At 44.8% G+C, this 12,776-nt stretch overlaps 3 protein-coding genes across 5 annotated transcripts in view; 1 reads left to right on the top strand and 2 right to left on the bottom strand.

The window, feature by feature from the left end:
- tprn (taperin) overlaps positions 1 to 5,959 on the bottom strand; it is a 31,453-nt gene extending 25,494 nt beyond the window's left edge. The window contains exon 1 of the mRNA XM_019888771.1: positions 3,164 to 5,959. Coding sequence (XP_019744330.1) covers positions 3,164 to 5,230 — 2,067 coding nt within the window. The 5' untranslated portion in view covers positions 5,231 to 5,959. The remainder of the gene's footprint in view (positions 1 to 3,163) is intronic.
- A 395-nt stretch (positions 5,960 to 6,354) lies between these two features.
- On the bottom strand, positions 6,355 to 7,716 carry tmem203 (transmembrane protein 203; the record flags this gene model as incomplete). The annotated part of the gene is made up of 1 exon (XM_019888745.1): positions 6,355 to 7,716. A coding segment is annotated over one exon (288 nt), but the record flags the coding sequence as incomplete, so codon positions are not given.
- A 938-nt stretch (positions 7,717 to 8,654) lies between these two features.
- LOC109527083 (delta-aminolevulinic acid dehydratase-like) lies at positions 8,655 to 12,733 on the top strand. Of its 3 annotated transcripts, none has more exons than XM_019888775.1 (7): positions 8,655 to 8,747; positions 10,269 to 10,394; positions 10,532 to 10,582; positions 11,167 to 11,263; positions 11,559 to 11,694; positions 12,110 to 12,193; positions 12,564 to 12,733. In XM_019888775.1, exons 2-7 carry the CDS (start codon positions 10,276 to 10,278, stop codon positions 12,728 to 12,730), a joined length of 654 nt encoding a protein of 217 aa, XP_019744334.1. In that variant the 5' UTR covers positions 8,655 to 8,747; positions 10,269 to 10,275; the 3' UTR covers positions 12,731 to 12,733. The 3 variants fall into 3 exon arrangements, with proteins under 3 accessions (XP_019744334.1, XP_019744333.1, XP_019744335.1); XM_019888774.1 differs by lacking the exon at positions 8,655 to 8,747 and adding an exon at positions 8,767 to 8,857; XM_019888776.1 differs by lacking the exon at positions 8,655 to 8,747 and adding an exon at positions 8,812 to 8,909.
- Positions 12,734 to 12,776: the final 43 nt, after the last annotated feature.

Raw genomic sequence — 12,776 nt, 5'->3', positions numbered from 1 at the left:
AACTGTGGTAAATTAAAAAAAAAAAAAAAAAAAAGCCCTGAGCCCCATCCAATCAATAATAGGCAGATGGAAAGTGACTCAATCCCGCCATCTAAATTTCACCGGAAAGCCCAAGTTGATTTTATGCAAACGCAAGCATGCTGATGTTCAAGAAGCTGCACTTGACCTACATAGCTTCCCTTTCCAATAAAAAGAAGATCACAGGGAGCTTGAAGCCAGGGGACAGGCTCCTACTGCGAAGAAAAAGAACGAAAGCAGGGTGGGGGCCTGTGGAGGGGCGTGGATCAAAAAGCGAGACATCGCGAGCTGGGCCAGCATCCCAGACAGACGGCTCAATTTGCTTCAGACGAGAGGCGTACAGCAGGGGCTGGATGCAATATGTGGACCAACATAAATTCTGGAAAATGTACGGGAAGAGCTTATGTTCTTCTTTAGTAAAGCCATAATATGTGGAACATTCTTTTTAAGCCTCATTAAAAAAAAAAAAAGTTAAAAAAAAATAAAAAAGGTTGGTTTTGCTGGAAAAACCCAACCCAACCCAAAGCCCTCAGCTGAGGCAACGTTCAGTGGCTGCTTCAACGCAGAGGCCGCAATGAACAAAAATTCCACACAAATTATACTGGTCAAAGGGAGCCCTTGATGCTTTTGTAATTACTTGTGCAGTCCAGCCCACAAAAGAAAAGGATTGGGGGGGGGGGAACTTGACCAAGAGGACAAGTGAGTCAACAGGGAGAGAAAGTGTGACAATGAGAGAACTATGTTTTCGTATCGCACTGCCTGTTTAACACATGAGGTCTAAATGTGTAAATTATGGCAACCTCGCACCAATCTCTTCCATTGTAAAGTTCCGATTTGTAGCCGAGAATTGTTGCAAGGTGATCAAACTGGATTGAAGCACAACGCTTTCCATGTGAGACCATTCCAAAATAGATTCAGAAACAAGTGGAAGGGCTGCCTTTACCGCATTCCCCTGCTTGTAAGAAACTGGCATTGGAAAGCGGCGGATTACAGCATGCCAGGTCAAAGAAACGCGAAAGCGGGTCAGCGTCTGAGAGGCTGAGACGCCCGGTAGAGTGATGTAACTTTATTAAAGCCCTCTCCAAATTGTATGTTGCTTGTGTTTAAAAAAAAAATAAATAAAAATGGCCATTTGAGATGGCAACGCAGTGATGTAGAGACTGAGGGGTCACGACTAAACTTCAACCCGTATTCCCATGCTTACATCGCCCTTCCTCACCATGAAACGCTGAGCTCAAAGACAGATCTGAGTGACAGAGAACGAAAAAAATGCTTGACACGCAGGCTGATTGAGAGACGCACCTGTCTGATAATCATCAACTCCTGTAACAACCCATCAATTGCAATTTATTGTCGTCTAGACATAATATGGAGCCAATTGCTCACATGCTTCTCGCCAGACAAGAAGCAGACTTTGCGATCGTCTAATTATGATGCATTATCAGTCAGAGGTTTCAAGATGCTGCCGACGATCAAGATGCTGCCGTCGTCGGCCACTATCTGCGAGAGCTCTTCTCTGTTTTTTTTTTTTTTATTGTTTTTGTCTTTTGTTTTGTTATATGGAGTTTGTTGTCCTTCATTTGCGCCTGTAATGGGCAGCATTTTTGACAGCCCTTTTTGTTCACCTGAGATGTCGGCACTGTTGGACAGTCTAGTCTGCATTGGCGCGGCTGGATAAATGGCTGCTCCGAGCCGAGGATGAGGAGAGAGGAGCGTCGGCGCGGAGCGCGGATGCGTATTTGGCGCTTGGAATCGAAGCGGATTTACAGGTGAACCAATTTCTTTTTTTTTCTTTCCATCAACGGACGCGACGGCTTCTTGTTTACTTTCAAACTTAGCTCGTAGCCGACGTGTGGGGCGTCAAGCCCGCTTTGAGCATGACGTCTCCGATCCACTGGTGAAAGGGCATTTTGACTCTCTCCTCTTTCATCTACAACAGCTTCAAACAACAAGGCGTATGCAGGAACAGCGGTTACGATTACATGACTGTCCATGCTGTATATTAGGTGTCGTGTTCGATTATTTTGTTATCTTGTCTTCAACTGTTCCGTCAAGCGCTTTGTTACAGCTGCGGCCGTTGTGAAAGAGCTCTCTAAATAAAGATGTATTGTGTTGTATTGTCATGCATATCTCAGTGTTCGCTCTTCAGCACGGCTTCTTCTGCCGTCTTTCTGCCTGAATGCTCTCTGCTCGCTGAAAGAAGAACCGTGCTTTAATGAGATTGCGCAGCCAGCTTTTGTAGGGCCCCGAGCCAAAAAAAATAAATAAAAAATGCTACGTGTGGCTGGTGAGGACACACCTTTCTACACTCTGCGGCAAAGGGCAAGTCAAGTGTGGGAAGTGAAGATTTGAAATTTGTCGGCACAACCCTGAGCAACCGGAGGACGTGTTGCGCAGGGATGATCTAAGAGCGACAAGCGTAACTCCCTGTGTGGCACCCTGCTTTAAACTTGGAGCAAATGAAACTTTAATAACTACCTATAAGAGGATTATATCGATTATTTTTAATAGCTGTTCCAGCTGCAGGGAAATGCTGTTTGTATTGGGCTGAACAATTAATCGAATTGAAAAACAAGTTGAACAACATTGATATGGTGTAGAATGCAGTTTTCAAATTGCAAAGGCTGCACTTGGGAGAGAGAGAAAAAAAAAACGGTTGTCAGTAGGCGTTATTATTTATATTATGATGTATATTTTATATATTTAATGATGTCGGGTCTAGATTTAGATTTGTTTGCATTATTGTTATCATCCAATTTATGACTTAAATTTACACCACATTTGTTTGGTGGAATTTTGTGACATTTTTTGTGAGAGATTGCGAGTCAAAATGTTTCATACGTTAAGGACTGACATTTAAGTAGACAAACTGTCTTTCATACTAATTCATGGTTAATTTGCTTTTATATCTACCGAAAACAACAAAATATTTTTATATGTTAATTTATTGCTTGCATTTGGGGAGGGGGGGGAGACATGGGAAGGCGACCTTCAAAAACACAATTGCATATTAAATTGCAATTGCAATATTGAGGGTGGGGAAAAAAAAAATTCAAAATCCTTCAGCCCTTCGGTGTATTTCAACGACAGGGATAATTTCTTACTTGTTGCCCTTTCCTATTGTTTACATTTTAGGCTATCATACCTTCTTGCCCAGGGTGCCCGTCTTGGAGAGGCAGGACTTTCCGAGGGAAAGGTAGCCACCGATGACCTCAATCTCCTCCACAGCAGGGTAGCGTTTCTTGAGCAGGGAGCCCAGCTGAGTGAACGGGGCCTGAGGGGGCGTGGACCCCGGTGACACGTCGCTTGAGGGATCCTGCTGGGGTTCGGGGGAACTGGCCTTGCCCTCGGCCTCCGCCCGACGTTTAGGCACCACAGTAAAGGTGTTACCCTTCCTTCTTGACGTCCTGGGGCTGTGCGCAGAGGCCCGATGTGGAGATTCCGCATCGATATCGTCAATGTTTGTGACGGGGAGATATTCTGCAGGAGGAGCGATGTCAGTCGGGGACGCGGGCGAAGGTTCCGGTGAGAGGGCACGGGGAGAGAAAGTGGGTGATGATGGGACGGCTGGAGAAGAGGGAGGTGAAGCCAAGGCAGGTGGAGAAAGGGTGGTTGGAGACGGAGACTGATTCTGTGAGGGCACAGGCGACGTAGGAGATGTGGCAACGGAAGCAAACGGGTAGACTGGCCGCACCACTTCCTTTCCCTTTTTTGCGTCCTTCAGTTTTTGGAGCATTAGAGCGGGTGCGGATGTGTGAGAAGACGGCAATCCTGACACGGGCCGCTCTGCCACTTTGTGAGAAGGGGGCGATTCAGCTGCAATGGGCGGCGCCGTTTGGCCACTTTCAAGTGAGGCTGCAAGATGCCGCTTGGGAATCACCATGAAGGAGTTTTTGGACTGGAGGCGCAGATTTGCCAGGGCCCGTGCCTGAGTGTCTCGGTCGGGTATTTGGGCGAGATCAGGCTTTGGGGACGGACGGATCTCAAAGTCAGGCGATGTGTGCACCACTTTAGATGAAAGGGAGTAATGGCTCTGCGTTGATGATGGCACCTTGGAGTTGAGGGACACCTCCGGGGTCACCTCGCGCGCCTTGTCTGGTTCATCTCTCGGCGTGACGGATGTCGCGCGTTCGCCATTCTCTTCAAGCCGCTGGCGGAAGGAGAACACCTGATTCGAGGATTCAACGTTGTGCTGCGGGCTGCCCGTCTCAAGTACGGGAGAATGCGGTTTTGCTTTGAGAGAACTCTGGAGGACGGGCGATGATGCCTGCCTGCTGCCCAGGGTTTTGACAGAGTCCGTTTTGGGCTTTGGCATCAGATCCAGCTGTGGCTTGACCCGGGTCCTCTGCCTTCTGCCTGCACTTCCATCGAGGTCCAACAGGTTCTCTGTGCTGTGAGACTTTTTCTGCAGCTTCCCGTAGTTGGAGTCAAACTTCTGCAGGATTCGGCTCACCATCCCTTGACCCTCACCCGTCTCGTATGATGGGTCTCGGTGGTTTGGGTGACCGAGGGTGCTCAAATTCTCCTCGCTCTTACTCAACGTGGTGTCATAAATGACCACTTCCTTGGCTCTTATCTCAGTAACAGCATTCCCTCTCCTGTCCAAGAGATCATTCACTGAGCTATAACCGTTTTGTTGCCAAATGGGACTTTTATCTTCTTCGCCGTCATGAGCGTAATCAGGATCCGACTCGATGATGAGAATATTCTCTGCTCTGATAGTCCGTATGCCAGGAACGTTACCGTAAAGCTCCAAAATGTGCTGGATCGGACGAGTGGCGTTTTCCCGGTCCTGGCGCTTCCGCCGCTCCTTCTCCAGCTTGATGAACGGGTTCTCCTCCAGCGGGCCCAGACTCTCCTGGAGTACCAAGCTCTCCTGTCCGTCAACGTGACTTCTTGCCGTGCCCTCCGCGGCCACCGGTCTCGAGTCTTTGTTGTTGGCGAAGTGCTGACTGGCCGCCGCGATGGAATAGTTCCGCCCGACGTGTGCGTCGTCTCGGTTAGGCACGCCACCGGTGCCGCCGTTAATCGTTTGCTCCCCGTTACTGCGTTTCGGACTCCCACCTGCGCCATTCTCCGCGGTAGCGGCTGCCCCAGACGCCCCGCTCTTCGCCTTCCTCCTCTCCAAGATCTCTCGCTTCCAGGCCGGCATCCTCGGGTTCTCTTGTCCGGTCTCCTTGCGGGCGTACCTTGCCTCTCCTCCGCCAGACATTGCGGGGGTTACGCGAGAGAAGGGGGGTGTCGAGGAGAGAGGAAGGCTTCAATGCGGTCTTGCCGCGGCGGCCCGGTGCGGCTGCGTAAAACTGCGTCCGAGTGTACCTGCAGTAGCGCTCACAGTGCAGTCCCACACATCTCTCCACCCTCTTTTTCTTTTCTCTAATCTCGCCGCTTCCGTAGCTCTGTTGGGTTTCCACAGCCCCAAAACACCCGCCCCGCCTCTCCGCAGCACGGCGAACGCGACTTCCAGGTTGTTAGTCTTTTCCTGATTGGCTGCTAGGTCCTGCAGACACACCCATTTCGTCACTGTGGCGCAAACCACTCCCGTTTCTATTGTTAACTGGGCCAACGCCACCTGTCAATCAAACGGTGTGGCGTTCAAATTCACCTGACCTCTCCCAGTGAAAATCATTAAACGCGTTCCGAAGTGCATTTTTTTAAATCACATTTACGATAGCAAAGCACGTGCGGTGTGTTGCTCTCGTTGTTTTTGTCCTCGGATATTAATATTCCTTTAGAAAGTACATGGAAACACCGAAGGCGCGTGATATAAACAAAGTGATTCGCGAATTGGAGAATCCAGATCTGGGTGGAGGTACTCCTTCATTGGGCTTTTGTCACCGATGCCACCTGTCGATAATCTGGTTGAGGAAAACACGTGACCTGAGAAGGGGATTGTTTTGTATGAATCAGCACCCTAAGGACTGCGCATAAGAGATTACTGTACCTCATCAAACTTTCATCACCAAGCCTATTGTAACATAATGAGCGCAATGACAAAAGACTCAAGTGTGCGCAGATCATCATTATTTCGTTTATCTTCAAAGGGAAATCCGAGTCACAAGTCATCACATCTGATGCTTGTGAGAATGTTCGTATTAGTCATCCTCTTGTCTACTCGTTTTTTTTTTTTTACATATATAGGCTTTACATAAAATGACGTGTCTTTAAAGATCAAACACGTATTCACACTGATTTTCACTTTTCATTGCAAATACACGCTGGCGTTCTTACGCAATACTGCGCAAATAACCGAGGCCTACGATGACCACTTAATTGCATTTTTCATGGGAAGTGAAACTAGGGATTTGGCACGAGTAAACCGCAAGCACCTTCCCCCCCCCACCGCCAAGTCTCAAGCGCCTCCCTGTGGCCAAAACAAAAAAAAACGGACTCCGTCTGGCCCGGTTACTTTTAAGTATTTACTTCGAAAAGAAAAATAGATTAAATATTGGTTTATTTACATCTTATTTACAGATAAATGTGCAGTAATAACAAAACAACATAAATATCTTGTCAAGTTCTTTCCCAAATTGACATATACATAGCACGTACATTTTGCACACAGGAGTTGCTTTCAAATCAGGCGTTGAATCCATGCAAAACATAAACAACATAAGAGAAATCAACACAGAATGTTGGGGACAGTGAACAAAAAGAAAACCAGACAGTTGTCTTTGTTTACATTCTTTTCATTTGTGTGAACCTGTGGGCAGCAGACAAAAAAGTAAAAATTGAGTCACAAGGTCTCATGTCAACTATTCCGACAAAAATATTTCTGGTGTAACTGCTCTTTCCGTGTTCCTGATCCCACTGAGTCGCACTGTTGTGTGCATTTTGAAGCACAACTTTTTTTTTTCTTCAAAGCTTATTGTATATCACAAATTGCACAAAGAGGCGGCACTATTATGTCACACAGATATCTCACGCCATACACACTGGATAACTCACATATGGGTGAAATCCCAGCCTGAAGATGGCTTGCAGAGTTACAACTTGCTCTCTTGGCATTTCAGTTTAAGGAGCGAATCAAATGTTCAGCATCTTATAATGTGACTATTCTTGAACCTTTAATATTAAAAGTTGCTGGAATGGACACATCAAACTTTCCTTATCATACCTTTAACACAGAGGCAGGGATTTGTCCAAAATACAGCAGACATTTTGAAGTATTGTACATCTAATAACCACACACAGTGAAAGTCTTTGTTCAGCGTGGTTCAATTAGAAACAGGGACACAAAAGAAAAATTAAAGTGTGCAATCCATGGAACATGATACAAGTACTATATGTTCACAAAAAAAAAAAAAAAACAGGAGGTGCCAAACTGGAACACACAACCTTGTTATGTTTTCAATTTCTCAACAGCAGATGAAAAGCGCTCCTTGCAATGTTAAAGAACATCCAACCTCCTCAGTTGACTCGGCATGCTCGTATCATCAGCAGCTGCAAAAGAATGAACAGTGGCGAGACGATGAGGCCGAACCAAAGGTCTCTGGCTTGCTCCTGCTCCGCCAGCTTCTGGCACAGCAGCACCTCACACACCAGCTTCAGGCTAAGTACCGTCAGCACCCAGAGCAGCCGCAGCACCGCCAGGCGCTTCTCGTTTTCCTGGTAAAGCCGGATAGATACTATGGCCGTGAAGTAGGTGCTGAGACCGTCGGCGGCGAACAGGGGGACGAACCCCAGCCACCAGAAGTTCACGCAAAGAGAACAACATGGTGGGGGAATCTGAATGTTCAGTCAGAGATGAACTGTTGGACAACAGCTGGAGCACTGAGTGGATGTCACCCACGAGGAGTTAAGACTCGTCAAATGTGTCTGGTCAAAGGAGTTGATGAATCTCATAAAAGAGACACTTCGCTTTTGACTACATCTTTGAATCCAACCTGATGCGACAAGTGTTCCCAGTCTCTGAATGTCAGGAAACACTCCTAGAAAACAATGACAATTAATGTCAACATACATTGAAAAGTGAGGACATGGCCTTTAAACAGTTTCACCAACTAAAGCAACATCGACTGAAGTCCAACACCTTCTTATTTTATGAAGATATCATTTTTCAAGTTAGCAAAATCATCTTATGTTAAACAAAGCGAACACTGGTCAATTCTATACAGATTGAGACACAGAGAAACATTAGCATCGACACCTATAGCTTAACATTGAAGTCAGCCCAAATAGTAACACTAGTGCTAGCTAACCACACGTAGCCAGAGATGATACAGTCAATCACGTCTTACATGAAGCTCATGAATTGACATGTATGGAAATCTAGTTATGTGACTGCACATCACTGTACCTTAATCGCAGTCGAGTACTTTGCCTTCCATTTAGCGCAACAGGAAAAGCGACAATCCACAAGGCTAACAAGCTATTAGCATCATCCTCACCGTTGCGGTAACATCGCGAGAATGGCATTTAATAGTATGGTGGCCGAACAGATTACGTCACTCGTGGTGTTCTATCACGCCCAAATTTGAAATTTGTTATCTCAATTAAGAAATAATAACGATATGATACGTGTCACGATGTAATTATCCAGGTACATATACATAAACATAGCACATTGTTGTTTTTTTTTTTGTTTTTTAGCTATCACCGAGTCGCTAGATGGCGGCAGTGATAACAAGCGAAGTGTGGGCAGTTGAAGTCGAATGTAAAGAAGAAACTTAACCGGTCAGTCTGCTGAAGGAGTTGTTACGCGCTACTGAGCTGTCTTATTTCCTCAGGTGAGTGCAGTTTTAATTGATTATATGCTGAACGCTTTTAGTTTTATTAGTTTGTTGACGTCTTCTTCTTTATTTTGCACATGTTCAAACGTATTTTTTTTCTGGCCAAGGTGACTACTTTTTTTTATTTTCCTGCTGTTCCTTGAACGCAGCCGATACGACGTAAGACAATGTCAAAAATGTATCCAAATGCTTGTCATAACATCGATCATTTGGAGTGTTGTACTTAGTGATGGACTCGGTGTCAATAGAAATATAAAAATATATTTTTTTAAAAGTTCATTTAGAAAGCCCGACCGAAATTAAATTGTTCGTGTTGCATGCATGCATGCATGCACATCAAGCTCACTTGTGTGCAGTTACTGTGCAGCTAATATCCATGTTGGCAAAATGTATGTAATCCGCTGATTGCTTAAATAAATGTCAGTGCTAGATTAAATAGGTGCCCTCACATTACAAAAATATATAAAAGTAACTCAGCAACGTGAAAGCGAAGGTCCATTGTCTCTAAAGTCCAAATGAAATAAATATATTATGCAACTTGAGCTATGTGTGAATGTCTTGGTGTTTCTCGTTGTTCCGTCACTTTGCTTGTATTTAGTTCCCTGCTTTTTGGGGTCCTCCAAATTTCACCCATGCAAAACCTGACAAAAAATGTTTCCTTTCAGTTTTGTAAAATTGAAATGAACAGGGATAAAGCGGTGGTGAAAATGACATGACAAATGAACCAACTGTACAATAGGCATGAGTAGGTTTCGGCGTAAAACCAGATGAGAGCAAGTATAGCTGCTAATACCACTCTTTCCATCTAATCCCCTTGTAGCGGAGTCATCCCAATCTTTTTTTTTTCTTTTAACGACTCAAGCCAGACGGCAGGCCTGTATGAGATCCTTATATTATGAGCATGCCATTGTCACAATGTTCTTACCTAAACCGGGAAATCAGCTATCCACTTAGAAGCACTCCGCCCCTTCAAGCGCACACAGGCACGTGTTGCTGCACGCGCACGCTTTCTTTGCATGCTTCTTTTCAGTTTGTCTTAGCCCAGAGATAAATCCAAATATAGGAGAGGGGATTGAGTGAGTCATCAGGAGCAACTACTTTAAATTGTTCGTGTTGCATGCATGCATGCATGCATGCATGCGTGCACATCAAGCTCACTTGTGTGCAGTTACTGTGCAGCTAATATCCATGTTGGCAAAATGTAGTCCGCTGATTGCTTAAATAAATGTCAGTGCTAGAATAAATAGGTGCCCTCACATTACAAAAATATATAAAAGTAACTCAGCAACGTGAAAGCGAAGGTCCATTGTCTCTAAAGTCCAAATGAAATAAATATATTATGCAACTTGAGCTATGTGTGAACAGTTGTTTGGCGAAGAGCATCACGCATGCTTGGTCAGTTTTAACGCTGACTGAACCGTAATGAAGGACAATGGCCTGCATGAAGTGACTACTCGTGGAGACATTCACGGTGTCTCGTGCACGCTTTCTCAATTTCAATAAATTTGCCTTTCTCAGGGTAAAGATGCAGACGCCAGTACAGTCCATTATTCACAGTGGCTACTTTCACCCAACACTCAGATACTGGCAGACCTGTGCCACAGATATAAAAACAGAGAACCTCATTTACCCAATTTTCATCACGTAAGTGGCAGAAATTTTCCCTCAACTAATTTCTGGCAAATTTGTGTGTGACTTGAATTTTGAATTTGCTACAACTACATGAATGCATGAAAAATATTTCTCCTGGTCTTACTCCATCTTTCTTGCTACTCCTATAGAGACAATGTTGATGCTGTGGAGCCTATTAAGAGCCTACCTGGACAAGCCAGGTAATGGGGGTGGAGTTGGGGGGGGTATTATAACAATCCGGGTAGTAATTGTTTCCTGACTAAAGTGCACTTCCCATCAATGCTCACAGGGGCAACATTTGTGCAAAGCGCCAACTGATGTGAAGGGTGTTGTCCTGAGATAAAAAAAAAGTCAGGGTGGATCGAGCACCAAATACTGTTTCAGGACACAGATAAGCTGAGCATGCGTTACACTCAAATTTGTGACATTGCCAGTGTGAAACTTTGTGGTAAACTCCATAACAATATATCATTTCTAATTGTTTTGGGTTTTTTTTTTCTTACTCTTGAAGCCCAGCCTTAAGTCAATGTCAGTTGCAACATATCGTTTAACTGACCCATTTGGTTTGTTTGGTTTTCTACTATTTTTATGTCCAAATGCACACACTGAACTGGTTGCCAGCCAATCGCAGGGCACACCTAGATGAATAACCATTCGCGATCACAATCGCATCAGTCTGATAATGCCCTTTTTCTTTGTTCGTGAAATCAGTATTAGAAGGGGTGTAATCAATTATGCTGCATCATTTGTAAAGTATATATTTGAAATGTATTCCCTTTCATAGATGTGGGGTGAACAAACTGGAAGGAATGTTGCAGCCACTTGTCGAGAATGGTTTGAAATGTGTGCTGATCTTTGGGGTGCCCGCGAATATAGCAAAGGTATGTGCGGTGAATCTAAAAAGAGGGCAAGGACAACTGAAAGTGTCACTGTGCTTGGAAGGAATTGGCACTAACGTGAATTGGATAATTTTTGTGAAGCTGTTGATTCATCTGGCCATTAACTGCAATGATGAGAACTTTTGCAAGAGTTTAATATTCGTGAGGGGGGTTCATCTACAGTGTAACACGTAAAATGAATGGATAATATATGGTGGAAGTCGCAGTATAAAACGGACCTCCTGCAGATGAAGATAAGTCAGACCGTATGCAGACATGCTGATCTTTTGTGCCTTAGGACGACCGAGGGTCAGGGGCCGACACAGACGACACGCCCGCCGTGATGGCCGTGAAGAAGATCAGATCCTTATTCCCTGACCTGCTGGTGGCATGCGACGTCTGCTTGTGTCCCTACACATCGCATGGCCATTGTGGTCAGTGTCTCTTTTTGATGATAGACCTTCCTCAGCCTTATGCGGTACATATAATCCATGGAGAGAATTGCTGCTATCCATTTAGTAACGAAAGAAATACACACAGTGGTCTCTAGATGAGTCCGGAATTTGCCAAAGTGCATACTGACAAGACGCAGCGTTACTGGGAGAATGCCCTTTGGAAGCTGGAGCTTTTTTTGATGAGTTACATCACTTCTGTGAAATATCAGGAAGGCCACGTTTCGCAATTCTGGTGATTTGGTTCAGCGGTCCCTAACCTTTTTTTGTGTCACGGACCGGTTGAGACAAGTCCATGCTGCTTTCAACCGGTGGCTGCCGGCTTGTTCTTAGCGACTCAATGCGGTACCCAGTAAGATGTACTGACAATCTCCACGTATTTAAATTTGCCTTCCAGGTATCCTGAATGAAGATGGTTCGCTGAACATCGATGCTAGCTGTTTGAGACTGGCAGAAGTAGCACTAGCCTATGCCAAAGCTGGTAAACGCTGCCGCCCCCACCCCCAAGCTTTGAAAGTTTCTGTTATCATATGCTTGAGGTGCACACACACACAAAAAAAAACAAAAACACTTCTAAATGTCTCTCTAATGCCATTTTGGGATATTTGTTGAAAGATAAATATTAAGTGTATATCATAAGTCCTCTGACTTGATTGAAAATTAACAGTTATGAGAGCATTGATAATTCAGATTTTCAGGAAAATGCACACAGATTGGGCAGCATTGTGAGAAATACAATGTCAGATTTTTTTTTTTTGTTTCAGTTTGAAATTGATATTAAAGTCGGATTTGTTTTTTTTCGTTTCAGTTTGAAATTGATATTAAAGTCGGTTATTCGCGTTTTCCTGCAGGTTGTCACATAATTGCTCCTTCTGATATGATGGATGGCAGAGTTGGGGCCATAAAACAAGCGCTGCTTTCCAATGGGTTGGGAAACAAGGTAAATCGGCCGAATAAAGAACTATTACAAACGAATAACTTGAGTCAATCTAAAAAGGCAGCGGCACAGCATCGTTGATTTCGAAAGGCTCCCCCCCCCCCCACCACGTCCCGGGGTTTTCCCC

This window comes from Hippocampus comes, unplaced genomic scaffold (assembly GCF_001891065.2).
Source record: "Hippocampus comes isolate QL1 unplaced genomic scaffold, H_comes_QL1_v1.1 scaffold347, whole genome shotgun sequence".
Lineage (NCBI taxonomy): Eukaryota > Metazoa > Chordata > Actinopteri > Syngnathiformes > Syngnathidae > Hippocampus > Hippocampus comes.
The sequence above is the reverse complement of the archived record's forward strand: the minus strand, read 5'-3'. Positions and strand labels throughout refer to the sequence as shown.